The sequence below is a fragment of the Neovison vison genome, chromosome 13 (assembly GCF_020171115.1).
Source record: "Neovison vison isolate M4711 chromosome 13, ASM_NN_V1, whole genome shotgun sequence".
Lineage (NCBI taxonomy): Eukaryota > Metazoa > Chordata > Mammalia > Carnivora > Mustelidae > Neogale > Neogale vison.
Window position 1 is genome coordinate 115,665,426 of NC_058103.1, and position 15,053 is coordinate 115,680,478.

Consider the following 15,053-nt stretch of genomic DNA (forward strand, 5'->3'; position numbering starts at 1 on the left):
GTACACTGAAAAATAGTTAAGATGATAGATTTTGTTATGTGTTTTAACATAAAAAAAAGAAAAACTGGATGCATGAATATCTGAATAGCTGACTGTATTATTGGCTGTTGCCCTACTTCATAGGGTAGACTTTTACATGTGGATTTTGTTGCCTTCCATACACTGGTAAATTTATTTCTGATAATACTATGAAAAACTGCATAGAAGAAAGGTTTTATTCCTCCTTTACTTATTATATATACTTATGGGCAGGTAGGCTGTTTTGAAATATATTTGTAGACCATATTTGGTGTTTAAAATTGTTCTATTCTTGTTACGGGTTGGCTCAGAGAACAGAGGTAAGGTAACCCAGCAGGATTTACAGCTTTTAATTCTTTCCAGTCTTTTCCAGTCTTCTGAGACCAACTGACTTTGTTCCTTTGTTATGACTCTTTCATTATCCTCGACCTCTTTTTGACATTAGCTTCCTTAGTAACAAAATGAAGAGATTACATTAAATGATTTCTGAGTGGACTTCAAGCTCTTAAAAAAAAGGCCGGGGGGATGGGGGGGTGGGCTCTGTAATCTCCTGGGAACTCTGCTCCTCGGTTTTCCTGTTGATGTGGGCTTCAGCCTCTACTGGGGACCTGAGAGCTCCTCTGTGCTGTGCTGATGGGTTGTTTGTGCTCTGTTAACTAACTGAAATTTTATCAAGATGGTGGCTGTGTGCTGACTTGGCAGATGAGATACTTAATGAGGTGTTAATCTTTTGTTTTCTGAACTCTTATTTCAGCTTGTCTTTTTTTCTTTCTCTTTTTTGTTTTTTGTTTTTTGTTTGTTTGTTTGTTTTTGTCATTTGGGTCTCAGGTCTTGATCGGGGGACTGAGTACAATTTCCGAGTGGCTGCTCTCACAGTCAACGGTACCGGCCCGGCTACTGACTGGCTGTCTGCTGAAACTTTTGAAAGTGACTTAGATGGTAAGAACAACAATCCACAAGACTGGGAGGAGCTAGGTACTAACTGTAGTCAGATTAGTTTAACTGGAAGACCACAGATGTGGGGGTGCGTCTGGCTTAAATCTGTGAGCTTTAACTTCAGTGCATTACACTGCTGTCATCACTGTAGGGCAGGAGGTCTCCAGGAGTGCTTCCCCACCCCCACCCCAGCCCAGTAGCTTTTAGAGACCTGTCCCTTTCAGCAGAACCAGAACAAATAAAAATGTATAGGTGTTTGTCTAGTTTTTTTTTAGCAAGGCCCTTGAACAGATGATCTGAGGTTTAACACTGAGCCACATCATCCCTCCTTCTTCAGCCACAGTTTGCCTTTTCCCTTAGTCCTGGACACTTTGCCCTTTTTCTGCCTCCTGATTCAGTGGGTACTTTTATATAGGTGTGTATATGCCTTTATGAGACACAGGTGCTGCACTTGGGAGACCAAACACCTGGGTCCTTATTCCCACTCTTGGTTTACTAATTTTTAAATTGAGACAGCAAGTAATGTCTTGAAGTAACAGAATTGAAAGATACTATAAATTGCTACCTTTTTTAAGCCTCTCGGTTTCCCACTATTTAAATCAGTGTGTGGTTCTTAAGTTTCCTATTTTCTGACATATTACTCTGGGGAGTGAATAATTGATACAATTGCTACAATGTGATACTCAATCATCCGTTGACAACAGGCTTCTAATTAGATGGTGTTAGGCCTTTCTTATTCCACCTAGGTGAGTCTGGGACTCAGATGTGGGACCACGTGGGATGAATAACTACTGAAAGGCAGTTTATTTGTTTCTCTCCCTTGCGCAGAGGTTCTTCAATCTCTCTGTCTTCCCTTCCAAATTAATACTGCATTGTCTTATATTTAATTTGTTTAGGTTTTGCTCTCTTCTTAGAATGTAGTAAAATCATGAGCCATACCTACTATACGTACAGATTCTCTGTGACTTCTTGGGCATAATGAAAAAATCTTAGCCCCAGATAATTTGGTAGGAGGCTAAACACCATGGCCCAAGGATGGTAAATATTCTCAAGTCTTGCTTTTCTACTCTCCTTCCCAGAAACTCGTGTTCCTGAAGTGCCTAGTTCTCTTCACGTCCGGCCGCTGGTCACTAGTATTGTAGTAAGCTGGACTCCGCCAGAGAATCAGAACATTGTGGTCAGAGGTTACGCCATCGGCTATGGCATTGGCAGCCCTCATGCCCAGACCATCAAAGTGGACTATAAACAGCGCTACTACACCATCGAAAATCTGGGTACGTATGCTGAGTAGAAGAAGGAATTGCATGGGGGATTTCTTTCTTTTGACTTTTTATTGTATGATAATTTTTTATTGTATGATAAAATTGTATAATAAATTTTACAGAAAACTTTAAAAAAATAGAACAAACAGGGGTGCCTGGGTGGCTCAGTCGGTTAAGTATCTGACTTTTGATTTTGGCTCAGGTCATGCTCTCAGGTCCAGCTCTGCACTGGGCGTAGAGCTTTCTTAAGATTCTTTCTCTGCTTCTCTCTCTGCCCCTTCCCCACCCTGCTTAACTCTCTCCCTCTCAAAAAAAAATATATATATAATATTATATATATATAAAGAATTTCTATATATTCTTCACTAAAAGTCCTCATAAGTTAACATTTTACCACATGTGCTTTCTCATTCTGTCTTCCTGTACATACATATTTTTGTCTCTGAACCATTTGAGAGTAAGTTACAGATGTGATGCCCCTCCACCCTCTGATACTTTAATGTGCATTTCCTAAAAATGAGGGTGTTTTCTAATATAACTACAGTACAGTGTTACAGAGTCATTAAATTAACATTCAGACAGTATCTGTAGACTTTATTTATATTTTAATAGTTTCTTCATTAACATCCTTTATAACAAAAGAAAAACATTGTTTTCTGGTCCAGGACCACTGTGTTGTATTTAGTTATTATGTCTCATTAGTTCTCTCTGATACAGAACATTTCCGTAGTTTTTTTTCTTGAATTTTATGACTGTGACATTTTTGATAAGAACAGACCGTTTATATTTTACAGAATGTCTCTCAGTTCAGACATGTCTAGTATTTCCTCACTGCTCTCAGCTTATGCCTTTTTGGAAGGAATAGCAGATATACACTGTGTTCTTGCCAGTGCATCTTATCAGGAGGCACATGAAAGTCTGATGCTAGTGATGTTAATTAACTTTAATCACTTGGTTCAGAGGGAATCTTCCACATTCCCTAAAGTTATTGTTTTCTCCTTCAAAATTAATAAATACCTTGTGAGGTGGGATACCTTGAGTCTTTGTAAACATCTTGTTTCTCATCGAACTTTCGTTCACTAAAAGACGTTTTAGCATCTTTAGTAATAGTTATTACTGTGGTGTTTCCCCAGTGAGTTTCTAATTCTCTAATTTCTTTTACATTTATCAGCATTTTTTTTATAAAGAAGAGCTTTCCTTCTCTTCCTTACTGAAAGAATGGTGAATGGGAGTCTCTTTATGATTGATTCCTCTATTTGACATCTTCTATCTTTCTTTGAGCGCTTTCTTCCTTTTGATGCAGCAAGATATAGTGGTCTCATCTGATATTTTCCTACCCTTAGCCCTTGAATTAGTCATTTCTCCAAGGAATGCTGGTTTCTCTTATGGAAAATGGCATTTAGAAACCCATCCTGAGGCATCTACAAAAAAAGGCTATTTAGACTTAAAAGTGAGTTGAGCAAAGTCACGGAATACAAAGTTGATATACAAAAATAGTTATAGTCCCATGTACTAACAATAAGCAGTTGGAAGTCGAAATTGAAATAATAGTACTACTTATATAGCATCAAAAAATATGAAATACTTAGGGATATACTTTTTAAAAATATGTACAAGGTCTGTTCACTGGAAATTAGAAAATTATTGCTGAGGGTAATAAATTAATGACTTAAATTTTTAAGTAGAGGTACCATGTTTATGGATCGGATCATATTATTAAAATGACATTTCCCCCAGTGCAATTCCAAATAAAATCCTGGCAGGCTTTTTTATAGAAGTAGTGTGGTCTTTCAACATTTCTTCAGATATCTTCTAAAGAGCCACATTATCTGATTTCAGGACTTACATAAAACTGTAGTAATCAAGAAACCGAGGAGGTGGTATGGGTGCAAAGGTAGGTATTATAGATCAATAGAACAGAATGGAGTCCAGAAAAAGACCCGTGTATGTGTGTGTGTGCATATATATATATATATATATATATACATACATATATATATGATCAATTGATTTTTGACAAACACAGTAAGATAATTTAGTGGGGAGAGAGTAGTCTTTTCAACAAACAGTGTGGGAAGAACTGGATATCTGTATGAGAAAGAAAGGGAACTTTTCCTGACCTTTATTTCACATCATACACAAAAACAGACCTAAAGGCAAGAGCTAAAACCATAAAGCCTCTAGAAAAAGACAGGAAAAAACCTTCATGGCTTTGAGGTAGACAAGATTCTCTCAGGATGCATAAAGCATAAGTTATAAAACTAAAAAATCTATAGCACTTCATTAAAATTTAAAACTTCCAACTTTGGGAAAGACACCAATAAAGTGAAAAGATGAGCTACAGACTAGGACAAAATACTCATCATTCAAATATCTGACAAAGAATTTTGAGTCCAGAAAATACGAAACTCTTCCACCTTAACAGGAAGATGGTAATTCCAGTAAAAGACTAGGCAGAAGATTGGGATGGGCAGTATACCAGAGAAGATATACAAGAGGACCATCAGCACATAAGAAGATTCTCTATGTCATTAATCATCAGAGAAATGCCAGTAAAACCACAGTGAATCACCAAGTTCCACCTGTGGGCTTACACCACATGAAAATCCCTTTACTTCTTCTTGTCCAAGCTGTACGGTAACATCACTAAACCACTGGTTAGTTGAGGCCAAGAGAGGATTCGGGCACAGCCAGTCTCACTCCTGGGACTGACTCCGAGACATTGATCCCAGAAGTTTCTCTGTGCTGTGTCTGCTGCCATCGCTGTGTTTCCCCACAGCCTGGAGGAATCCCACATACACATTTTAAAGTCCTCTTAAAATCCTCCTTGACTTCCTCCGCACTTAAGTTCATGCACTGTCACCCTTGAATTTTTTAAGTTCTGGAGAATTTTTTCCTAAGTGTTTTCACTTGTTTCCTTCCTTCAGATCCCAGCTCTCACTACGTGATAACCCTGAAAGCCTTTAACAATGTGGGTGAGGGCATCCCCCTGTACGAGAGTGCTGTGACCAGACCTCACACAGGTAAGCCATCCTGTCCATCTCTGGTCTTCAAGCACTTTTTCCAGAAGCTCATGTGGAATGTTGGCCTGAGGTCTGTCCCACAGGTATCGGTGGAAGGAAGATCATATGCCAGCATAAGCTGCAGGCTTCATATAGGAAAGCAGGCTTTCGAAACAAGAAATTTCCATTAATTTCTGTTTTGTTTTTTAGAAAATATTAACAGTCCAGTCATTCATATAAATAATTCCATGTAGATATGTAGCATGTGTTTTTAATATGTTGGGATCTAGAACTATAGTTGTGAAAGAATTATTAGTGATTTGGGGGGCACCTGGGTAGCTTAGTTGGTTAAGTATCTGATTCATGATTTTGTCTCGGGTCATGATCTTAAGGTTGTGAGATTGAGCCCTGCATTGGGCTCCATTCTGGGCATGGAGCCTACTTAAGATTTTCACTATTACTCTCCCTCTGTCCCTCCCCATCCCTAAAAAAGTGATTTTTGTCTTTTGGTCATGTGGGTTATAACTAAAATGAGTGGAAAAAAAAAAAAACCCACTTCTCCGTATCTCTAGAGGAATTATATAGGTTACTGATGGTCTCAATAAATGTGTATGATTAGTGAATCCAGCATTTTCTTCACTAGTCACCTGAGTTGATTGGGAGTTTTATTTATATAGAGAGTTTATAAAGTCAGCAATGGAATACTGTGCGGCCATCAAAAAACGAAATCTTGGGCGCCTGGGTGGCTCAGTGGGTTAAGCCGCTGCCTTCGGCTCAGGTCATGATCTCAGGGTCCTGGGATCGAGTCCCGCATCGGGCTCTATGCTCAGCAGGGAGCCTGCTTCTCTCTCTCTCTGCCTGCCTCTCTGTCTACTTGTGATGTGATCTCTGTCTGTCAAATAAACAAATAAAATCTTTAAAAAAAAAAAAACGAAATCTTGCCATTTGCAATGACATGGATGGAATTAGAGGGTATTATGCTAAGTGAAATAAGTCAGAGAAAGACAATTATCATACTATTTCACTGATTCTAGGAATTTGAGAAACAAGACAATGGATCATGGGGGAAAAGGGGGGAAAAGGAAACAAGATGAAACCAGAGAGGGAGACACACCATAAGAGACTCTTAATCTCAGGAAATAAGCTGAGGGTTGCTGGGGGTTTGGGAGTGGGAGGGATAGGGTGGCTGGGTGATGGACCCTGGGGAGGGTATGTGCTATGGTGAGTGCTGTGAATTGTGTAAGACTGATGAATCACAGACCTGTACCCCTGAAACAAATAATACATTATATGTTAATTTTTTAAAAAGTATAAAGTCAGTTGTACTATCCATTTGATCAACTGTACATTTATTATTATTATTAATTATTATTATGAGACCAAAATGTTATTTTTAGTAATAAAGGAATATTCATATAATGTAAAATTTCTGTAGATAAAACATCGAATATAGAGCTGAGTGATAAGGTTTATTGAAATAAATATGTTAGACTTGTAAATTTTTCTAAAGGGTCCCCAAAACCCAAGAAATTATCATTTTCAGAAATGCTTTTTCCATCTGTTTTCCAGAGCTGTGTATCTCTATTGCCTACTATATTTTCTGGATACTTTGTATAATGATGCAAATTTTACATTATTCTTTTTAAAAAGATCACCTCTGCCCCCTTTTTTTTCTTTAATGCTTTTACTTAACAAGACCAGCATCATCACTCATGTTTGGTAGTTCTGTCTTCTCTTCTCCTGTGTGCTTACAATTTACAAGTTCTTTTGCAAAGAGCTTTGATATTCCAGAAAGGTGGGGGGGGGGGTTTAAGGTGAAAAAGAGAGTATTTAAGTAAGTGGTTTGCTACTTTCTTAAATTACCTATAATAGAAAAAAAATTTTTGAAATTATTTTCTTATGTGACTTAAAAATATAGCCTTCTGGCTAGAAATATACAAGGAACTGTTCCTAAGTCATGTCACCTTGTTATCTTTTTCAGGAGTTATTACCAATAAAAAAGAATTCTCAAAGAAGTCTAATGACTTTTGCACCCAAAGGTGCATTTTCTATAACTAATTGGTTTGTTTCTTGATCTTTGAACAAAGCCCTTGACTATAATGTTGGCTGTTCCTCGGTTACTTTAGTGCTCACTGTGCAGGAAATACACAAATGGAGACTATTGTGTTATTTTGGCACTTACTCATAAACAAGGTCCATGCCATTTCAGGTTTTGAGTTACAGGAAGCGCTACTCTGCATAATCATGTGGGAAACCCATTTTTAAACTTTAACTTCAAATAAATCAGTATGTGTGTGTGTACGTAGAAAACCTAACCAAGAGCTGGTAAAGCCCAGGGGATCCTGCTGTGCTGCCCTGGGCTCATGGTCCTTGTGTGCACATTCTAGCCTCCGCTTTGACAGTGAGCTTAGAGAAGGTGTCACCTGCATATGGCACGGGACATACATGAGTGTAGACTTCCTTTCTATCAAATAAGTACTCTGATTTATAGCATTCATAAGGGCTGTCACTTGGACCCATATTATGTCATTTCCTATAACTGATTGGGATTCATTAGGTGGGTTATTCTCTGATTCTACTGGAGAAAGTATAACAGATATTCCTTCATGGCGTCAGCCTACCTTTTCCTCAGGAAGTGCAATGCCCTTGAGTTCCTTTTGCTTTATTTGGATGTGAGCCATTTTGTTGTACTGCTTCTAGACCCAGGACATTAGCAAATCTGAACTGGACCCTTTGTGGGTATCAGATAACCCTAAAACCAGGGCCAGGCTAAGTTGCCATTGGCTGACATTCAGGACTCAGGCTTACATGTCCATTGACCTGCATTGGTTAGCCGTGTCCCCAGAATTCAATCACATTCACTGAATTATCAAAATAGATCATGAGCTTTGAGTTGCTTGTTCTGAAATTACACCCTTGATTTTAAAAATAGTTTGTATCTTCTCACAATCCTTTTTTGAAAAGAGAGAATTTTCAAATAGTGTAAGGAAAATTCAAGTATGAATATGTTAATATAATCACTGGATTATCAAATGCTAATATACCTACAGAATACAGTAGAGAATATTGTTAATTATTTCCCTAGACATTTTTTTTAATTTTTCCTGAAAGAACACACGTGGAAATACTCTTTTTATCGAATGGTGGTTATCTATTAACTCCAGATTCTCTTTCTCTTTCTCCATCTCACCTTTCATTCCATTATATTACCCTGCATTTTCCTTTTCTTTTATTTTTGTTTATGTTAAAAATGCCACTTCCCTTTTTTAATTACTTTTTACCCAGACACTTCTGAAGTTGATTTATTTGTTATTAATGCTCCATACACTCCAGTGCCAGATCCCACTCCCATGATGCCCCCTGTGGGAGTTCAGGCTTCCATTCTGAGTCATGACACCATAAGGATCACATGGGCGGACAACTCACTGCCCAAACACCAGAAGATCACAGATTCCCGGTACTACACAGTCCGATGGAAAACCAACATCCCAGCGAACACCAAGTACAAGGTACCGGCACATTTGCTCTGGGTGGAAAAAAGCTAACTCTTGATATTTCCTAATTCTAAAGTTCTTGATATCTCTACTTCCAGAATGCAAATGCAACCACTTTAAGTTACTTGGTGACTGGTTTAAAAGCAAATACACTGTATGAATTCTCTGTGATGGTGACCAAAGGTCGAAGATCAAGCACATGGAGTATGACAGCCCATGGGACCACCTTTGAGTATGGTATGTGTTATCTGAATCTTAATACATGGCATTTCTTTTCTTTGTAAGACGTGAAAGCCAGTGGAAGAAAGACTAGTGCTGAGCCACATTCCTAGTCATGAGACTTCTCATCACCTGCTTCTACTACCTGAGGAAAGAATCGAGGGTGTGAATTAAACCACTTACAGAACATAGTGAGCAGCACAGCTGGAGTTCCGTGTTTGCTTTTCCAGCTGATGAATTATGTTTTCTTCATGACTGAACAAGAACATTACCAAATAATGGGATGATCGAATGCAAAGGATGCTAGATTTTAGAAATCAGGGGTCTTGAGTTCAGTCCTAGGTCAACCAAGTACTGACTGCGTAAGTCATCCAGCCTGTTGTTTCTTCCACCTGTAAAAGAGGGGCGACAATAACATCTGCTTTTCCTACCCTATAGGCTTCTTGTAAGGTAAAATGAGCAGATGAGAAAGCAGCTGGCAGTAAGAAAGCACTGTGCAGATGTAAAGGACTAATGTCATTAATCCTGCTTTATTGCTAAATTGAGGTAGAAGAAACGTGAAGTGACCTGCTCTTGACCAGCTGCCAACGCCAGGCTGGCTAGAGGCTCAGAACCTTACCAGAGAACCCCAAAGCTGCCCTAGCAGCTTTCTTATAAGTAGTATCTGCTAAAATCCCATTGGGGCAGCCTAAGGGATTTTGTCTGTAAGTAAACATGAAAGATAAAAGACACTGAAGCAAATTAAGGGGAAAGCAGGCCATCCAAGTTTGCAGTTCTCTTTGCCTTTTGCTCATTCGTAGGCCTGCCCTTCTCCCTCTTGTACTTTTTCTAGCATGGGCTTATGTGTAACCATCAGGAGTCTCTGTCCCTTCCAGCCTCATATGGCCTTTTTTTTTTCCGCCTTTATATAAATAATGAAAAAGTGGAGCTGCCAAGACTTCTGGACTGGGCCTGGCCCTAATGTCTTTGTGTCTCCTGCACAGTTGATGGACTTCCTACAGAGAAAAGGATTGCATCTGGAGAGCTTAGAAATAACAAAAAAAGTTTAAGTAGACCTTGGGTTTTGAGTTTGCCTTCTTTGCTAGTTTTAAGAATATCTTTTTGCTTCATCCAATCCGTTAGATAATAAATAATGGTATGTATTCTCTCAGGATGTCTGCATTTCACCAGGCTTCCTTCCATTTTATGCTAGGAAAATTCCAGTATTTTAGGAAGAGTAAATTTGAGGATGTACTTAATTTACTCATTTCTCTACTAGTACATTAAAAGTTATCCTATACATATCCTATCCATAACATGGAAATACAAGAAATGCAGTGTTGTTTTTATTCTATTGGTGGTGTTTCTTAAGTAGCTTTACATTTCAGAGCAATAATCTCAATAGTTGAGATTGAGAGTGAAAACTTAAAAACAGCATTTTTTCACTCCACATCTAAGGTAAGTCTTTGAGGGAATGGGGGGTTTCACACATTATATTTTGTTTGGAGAGACAACTGTAAGTGAAAGAGAAAATTATTTTACACTTGAAAATATTCTAATGAAATAATCTAAATATGGGGAGGTGGGACAGAATGTCATCTTGAGCAAATTACGTAACTTTTTTCATTGTCAATGCCCTGATCTGTCAAGCAGGGATAGTGGTAAATTGCCTTTCAAGTTGCCACAAATATTAAATGAAATGCTATTTATAAAATGCCTGATATGATGTGGATACTTGGTAATTAACTACAAAGGTCTTTTGATATCCCTACATAAGAGTCCTATAAATTCTTGACCTCCAGCCCAAGGTGACATTTCTACAGCCTCATAGTATGGTGTTTTTTTCTTTGATACTTTGCATATTCTTCTTTTTATTGGATCTATTTTATAGGCAGACTATGAGTTCTTTGAGCCAGGAGGCTTTAGCTTTTTTGCCTTACACCTCTTATTGCACCTTTTAAAAGGAAAGTGTTGCAGAAATGGTGAATGAAACTGGAATGGACAAGAATTACTGACAGTCTTGTTATTTTGTAGCTCCTACTTCTCCACCCAAGGATGTGACAGTTGTGAGTAAAGAGGGAAAACCCAGGACCATAATTGTAAATTGGCAACCTCCCTCAGAAGCCAATGGCAAAATTACAGGTAAGATGCCTTTGAGTGTGTATCTGTTCTCTGCTGGGCAGAAGCACTCCAGCCCAGGACTGTGTGGTTGGAAGAAGTGGGAGTCCAAACGTTGGCTTGATCATTTTATGAGACTCAGGAAGTCAGGGTGGTCCTTGAAAGTGGACCAAGGGGGTGTTTGCTCATAGTAATGTAAAAATGAATTGCCACTTGATTGTTCCAACTCACTGTGTGAAAGTGACATTAGACAATCTTTGGCTACAGTGGAGCCTTACGGACATATTTATTTTCTTCAGAAAAGCTGTTCTTCTCTGCCTCTGACTAGATGATTTTTAGAGTTAAAGACCCTGCCTGATTCTACAGGGTAATACCCAGTAAATACAGATCCAGCTCTTTTAACCTGAAGCCCCCAAAAGCCCATTAGACTTTTAATTCCATTTTTCCCCCAGGCCTGCTACTTCAGCTTCCTGTGATCAACACTAGAGTTAGAAATTTGAATCAGCCTAGGTCTTTGAAGGGACCTGGGATTTTCCCTGGTCTTCTAGAGAACTTTCCACAGTAGAGGACACTATGCTTTCCTCAGCTTCATCAGGGAGGAAAGCCTGACTGGATTTAGCTGTCAATTATTCCCCTTGGAACCTCTGCTTTATGTTGCTACAGCTTCTTAGGATACATCCTAAGGAGCACGCATTTGCTTTCTGAAGTTCCTTTGTATGAATAAGGGGGCTGAAAGCATGAATAAGGAATGAATAAGGATTAATAAGGAAACTGAAAGCATTTCTTAATATTGTTCTGCTTAGACTTTCAGTTAGAATTCCTTCCCATAAGGTATCTGTACCATTTTTTAGGTTTTTGATCTTACCTCTTCCATAAAAGAATGAAGCATGACTCGACCTGGATTACATTTTATTTTGTCTTTATAAAAACCAGTGCATTTTTGCACTGTGTAGGTCAGGTAGGCATGTGGTTGTCTCTTCTTGCCTCTACCATAGAGAGTGACTGCCCCCTGGTGGGAGTCTCGGGTCATATTTCCCTGTGGCTTCACTCACTTCCAAGTGTGGGAGAGCTTTAGTAAAAGGTACCGCCCACACCTCCCAGGTCTGCCAGAGTTTTTCTCGGGGGAAATCATACTGGTGAGAGCTAAAGCAGCACGCTGGGCCAGTGTTGGTTTTCAAAAGTGCATTATTTTAATCATAGACCCTTGGTGGGTACATTTTTCAAACATTAAGACGTTGAAGTGATTGGGTTGTTTTCTTAGTTTCTGAGAGTTCTTAACCCTCTTTTATTATTGTAACTACTTTTATTGCTTTAACTGCTAATACAGATGTTAACTTACAGCCTGGCAGTGTTGAAATTATGGTTTTTCTCTATATGATGTTTAGAATAGCATTTTGAATGCATTTTACTATTGGCCTTTAATCAGTAACTGGTTCTGTATTTGTATATGCTATAAGATATGTCTTTATTGACTTACTGATTCCAAAAGAAAAGGCAGGAATAAGATATCTTTTCTCATTTCCTCCTTTGGACAGGTTACATCATATATTATAGTACGGATGTGAATGCAGAGATACACGACTGGGTTATTGAGCCTGTTGTGGGAAACAGGCTGACTCACCAGATACAAGAGTTAACACTTGACACACCATATTACTTCAAAATCCAAGCTCGAAACTCAAAGGGCATGGGGCCCATGTCTGAAGCTGTCCAGTTCAGAACACCTAAAGGTAAAGCTCCACTAAATAGTGTTTTATTCTGTGTCTCGTTAGTGGGGCCATGCTTGCACCTATCACTTTAGCATATAGAGACTATGGAGAATATAAGAAGCCCTGATGGTGAGCTTATGAACCGAAGTGTGAACATTTACCTCAAAATGATCCCTCACCCACCCATTGACCACAAGTCAGTGCTCCCTAGGTTACTGGGCTAACCGTGTCACATACAAGGCTGTTCAAGGCAGGTGAATGGCAGCGATCTCAGAGTTTTTAACCAGGGAGATCAGATGTGATGCTCTTGGTTCTCAGGTAGGGTAATAGCATATTATTGTGATGGACATTTCCCTTTCAACACATGCAGGCTCTTAACCTGAAAGTCTTACTTGTGGAGAGAAAGACACTAACGAGAGCTTTGAAGAAAACTCTAGATGAGACAGTGAAGCTAAAGTACTGAACCAAGTGAGCCTAGGAGTAAAGTTAGTTGGGCACTGAGTCTGTGGAAATGTGGAAATCATGTATGGATTTCTTTTCTGTTAGTACTTAAACTAAGACTCAATTCGTTTGGAAGTTTGTGGGGTTTTATTTTTTTTCCTTTAAAAATTCTGCTTATCCCACCTTCAAAGCTTGTGATCCTTGCTCTTGTTTTTTCTCCCCCTGTGCTTGGCCTGTTAGCGGACTCCTCTGATAAAATGCCTAATGATCAAGGTAAATCAGTAGATGGCCTCTCTCTCCTTTCCTCTCTTTTGTGACCTACTCTTACTAGCATTTTGTTGTTTTTGTTCCTTTTTTTTTCCCCCTGAAAATCAGTACTGTGTGTTAAAATCCACATTATTCATTGGCCAAAGTGGAGTTGAGTCCATGTTTGTGGCACTTGGGGTATCTGAAAAGCTGGGAATTGACTTAGGAGCTAAATAGGGGGAAACTGAGGAGAGTAAATGGAGTTCTGCAGCTGTAGGAGATTGGCCTTAAGTGTGGGTCCCTTTGTCCTCTGTGCTATGATATTGAAATTCTGTAACCATGATAGGCATTTGGACCAGTATGACAGCAAGCATACCAGTTTGTCATACTTGTAGCATCTAGGATTGCATTAGTATCTCTAGATGAAAAGTGGTAATCAAATTCCGCAAATACCCTATTTTCCTCCCCCACCCCGACCAAGAATCTATGCATTTACCCTACTGAATTGTGTGATAATCTGTGACAGAATTAGTACTATTTATTCTGTTAAATAAGCTTAACTCAGAGCTCTTTTTCTGTTTCTTCCCTTAAATACATCTGCTCATTTTAAAAGAGATAAGAACAATTTAAAATGGAAAGTTAGAAAGTATAGGCCTGAGGGTCACCATTCTCAAAATTGTCTGTCAGCATAGTTTTTCCACTGTAATTGAGATGGTGAAGAGGTAACTGGACTGTGGTTTTCATCTCTGAGGAGTCAGCTAAAGTTGGTATCTGTTCTCTATACTGAGAGCAATGGAAGTAAAGTTGATGGTTGCTTTCAAGGTTTAAGAGTAGTTTTTAGAAATAAAAAGTCTTGGGGTGTCTGGCTGGCTCAGTTGGTGGACCATGTGATTCTTGATCTTGGGGTTGTGAATTTGAGTCCTACATTAAATGTAGAGATTACTTAATAAAATCTTTTATTAAAAGATTTTTAAAAAGAAAAAGAAGAAAGAAGTTGTCTTTGGATCTTGTTAATGGCAAGGAAGAGTCAGACTTGAGGCTGCCTGTTTCAGGGCTTTGGAAATATATTTGCACTCAATGAGTCTTTTGTTGTATGTTGGATGTGTGTGTGCGTAAGGCACCCTAGTGATGGTGGACATTTGACTCAAGTGTGAGAACAGGAAAGTAACTATACTGTGTGCACATGGAGTACAAATGTGCTCATTGTTCTCCCCCACTCTTATCCCCACTGGTTAAGCCAGAGTCTTGCTTGTGCCACTCCTCTGGCCTTTAAAATTCTTTACCCGTAGTTCTTTTTGGTGTTTGGTTAATCCTTGGAATTTCTATTCATAGGTTATATTTAAAAGAAAAAATACTGGGAAATAGGGGAATTAAACCAACCATTTTATTGGCAAAATATATTCTTTGGCAATAATTTACATAACATGATACTCTGGATAGTTGGGCTCATGTGTGGGCTCCCTGAAAAGTAAGCACACTTAAATCTGAAGAACCTCACGGGGGCTAAGCCATCTCCTCCAGCTAGACTTCATCCCAGTGAAAAGAGCAGCTGGGCCCCTAAAATACGGTGTGTACCATTTGGGAGCAGTCATGGCCATGGAAGTCAGGGGATGAAGGAACAAGTATGGA

General features: G+C 38.9%; 1 protein-coding gene across 8 annotated transcripts in view; it reads left to right on the forward strand.

Moving 5' to 3' along the window:
• Nucleotides 1-15,053, forward strand: part of NEO1 (neogenin 1) — a 238,380-nt gene that overhangs the window by 200,097 nt on the left and 23,230 nt on the right. For 4 of the 8 annotated variants that reach the window (XM_044231480.1, XM_044231487.1, XM_044231484.1 and 1 more), the window contains exons 14-21: nt 847-957; nt 2,034-2,228; nt 5,144-5,239; nt 8,504-8,727; nt 8,811-8,949; nt 10,945-11,052; nt 12,564-12,758; nt 13,419-13,451. In XM_044231480.1, the coding sequence (XP_044087415.1) occupies nt 847-957; nt 2,034-2,228; nt 5,144-5,239; nt 8,504-8,727; nt 8,811-8,949; nt 10,945-11,052; nt 12,564-12,758; nt 13,419-13,451 (1,101 nt within the window). The remainder of the gene's footprint in view (nt 1-846; nt 958-2,033; nt 2,229-5,143; nt 5,240-8,503; nt 8,728-8,810; nt 8,950-10,944; nt 11,053-12,563; nt 12,759-13,418; nt 13,452-15,053) is intronic. The other 4 variants (XM_044231482.1, XM_044231486.1, XM_044231483.1 and 1 more) reach the window with 3 other exon arrangements.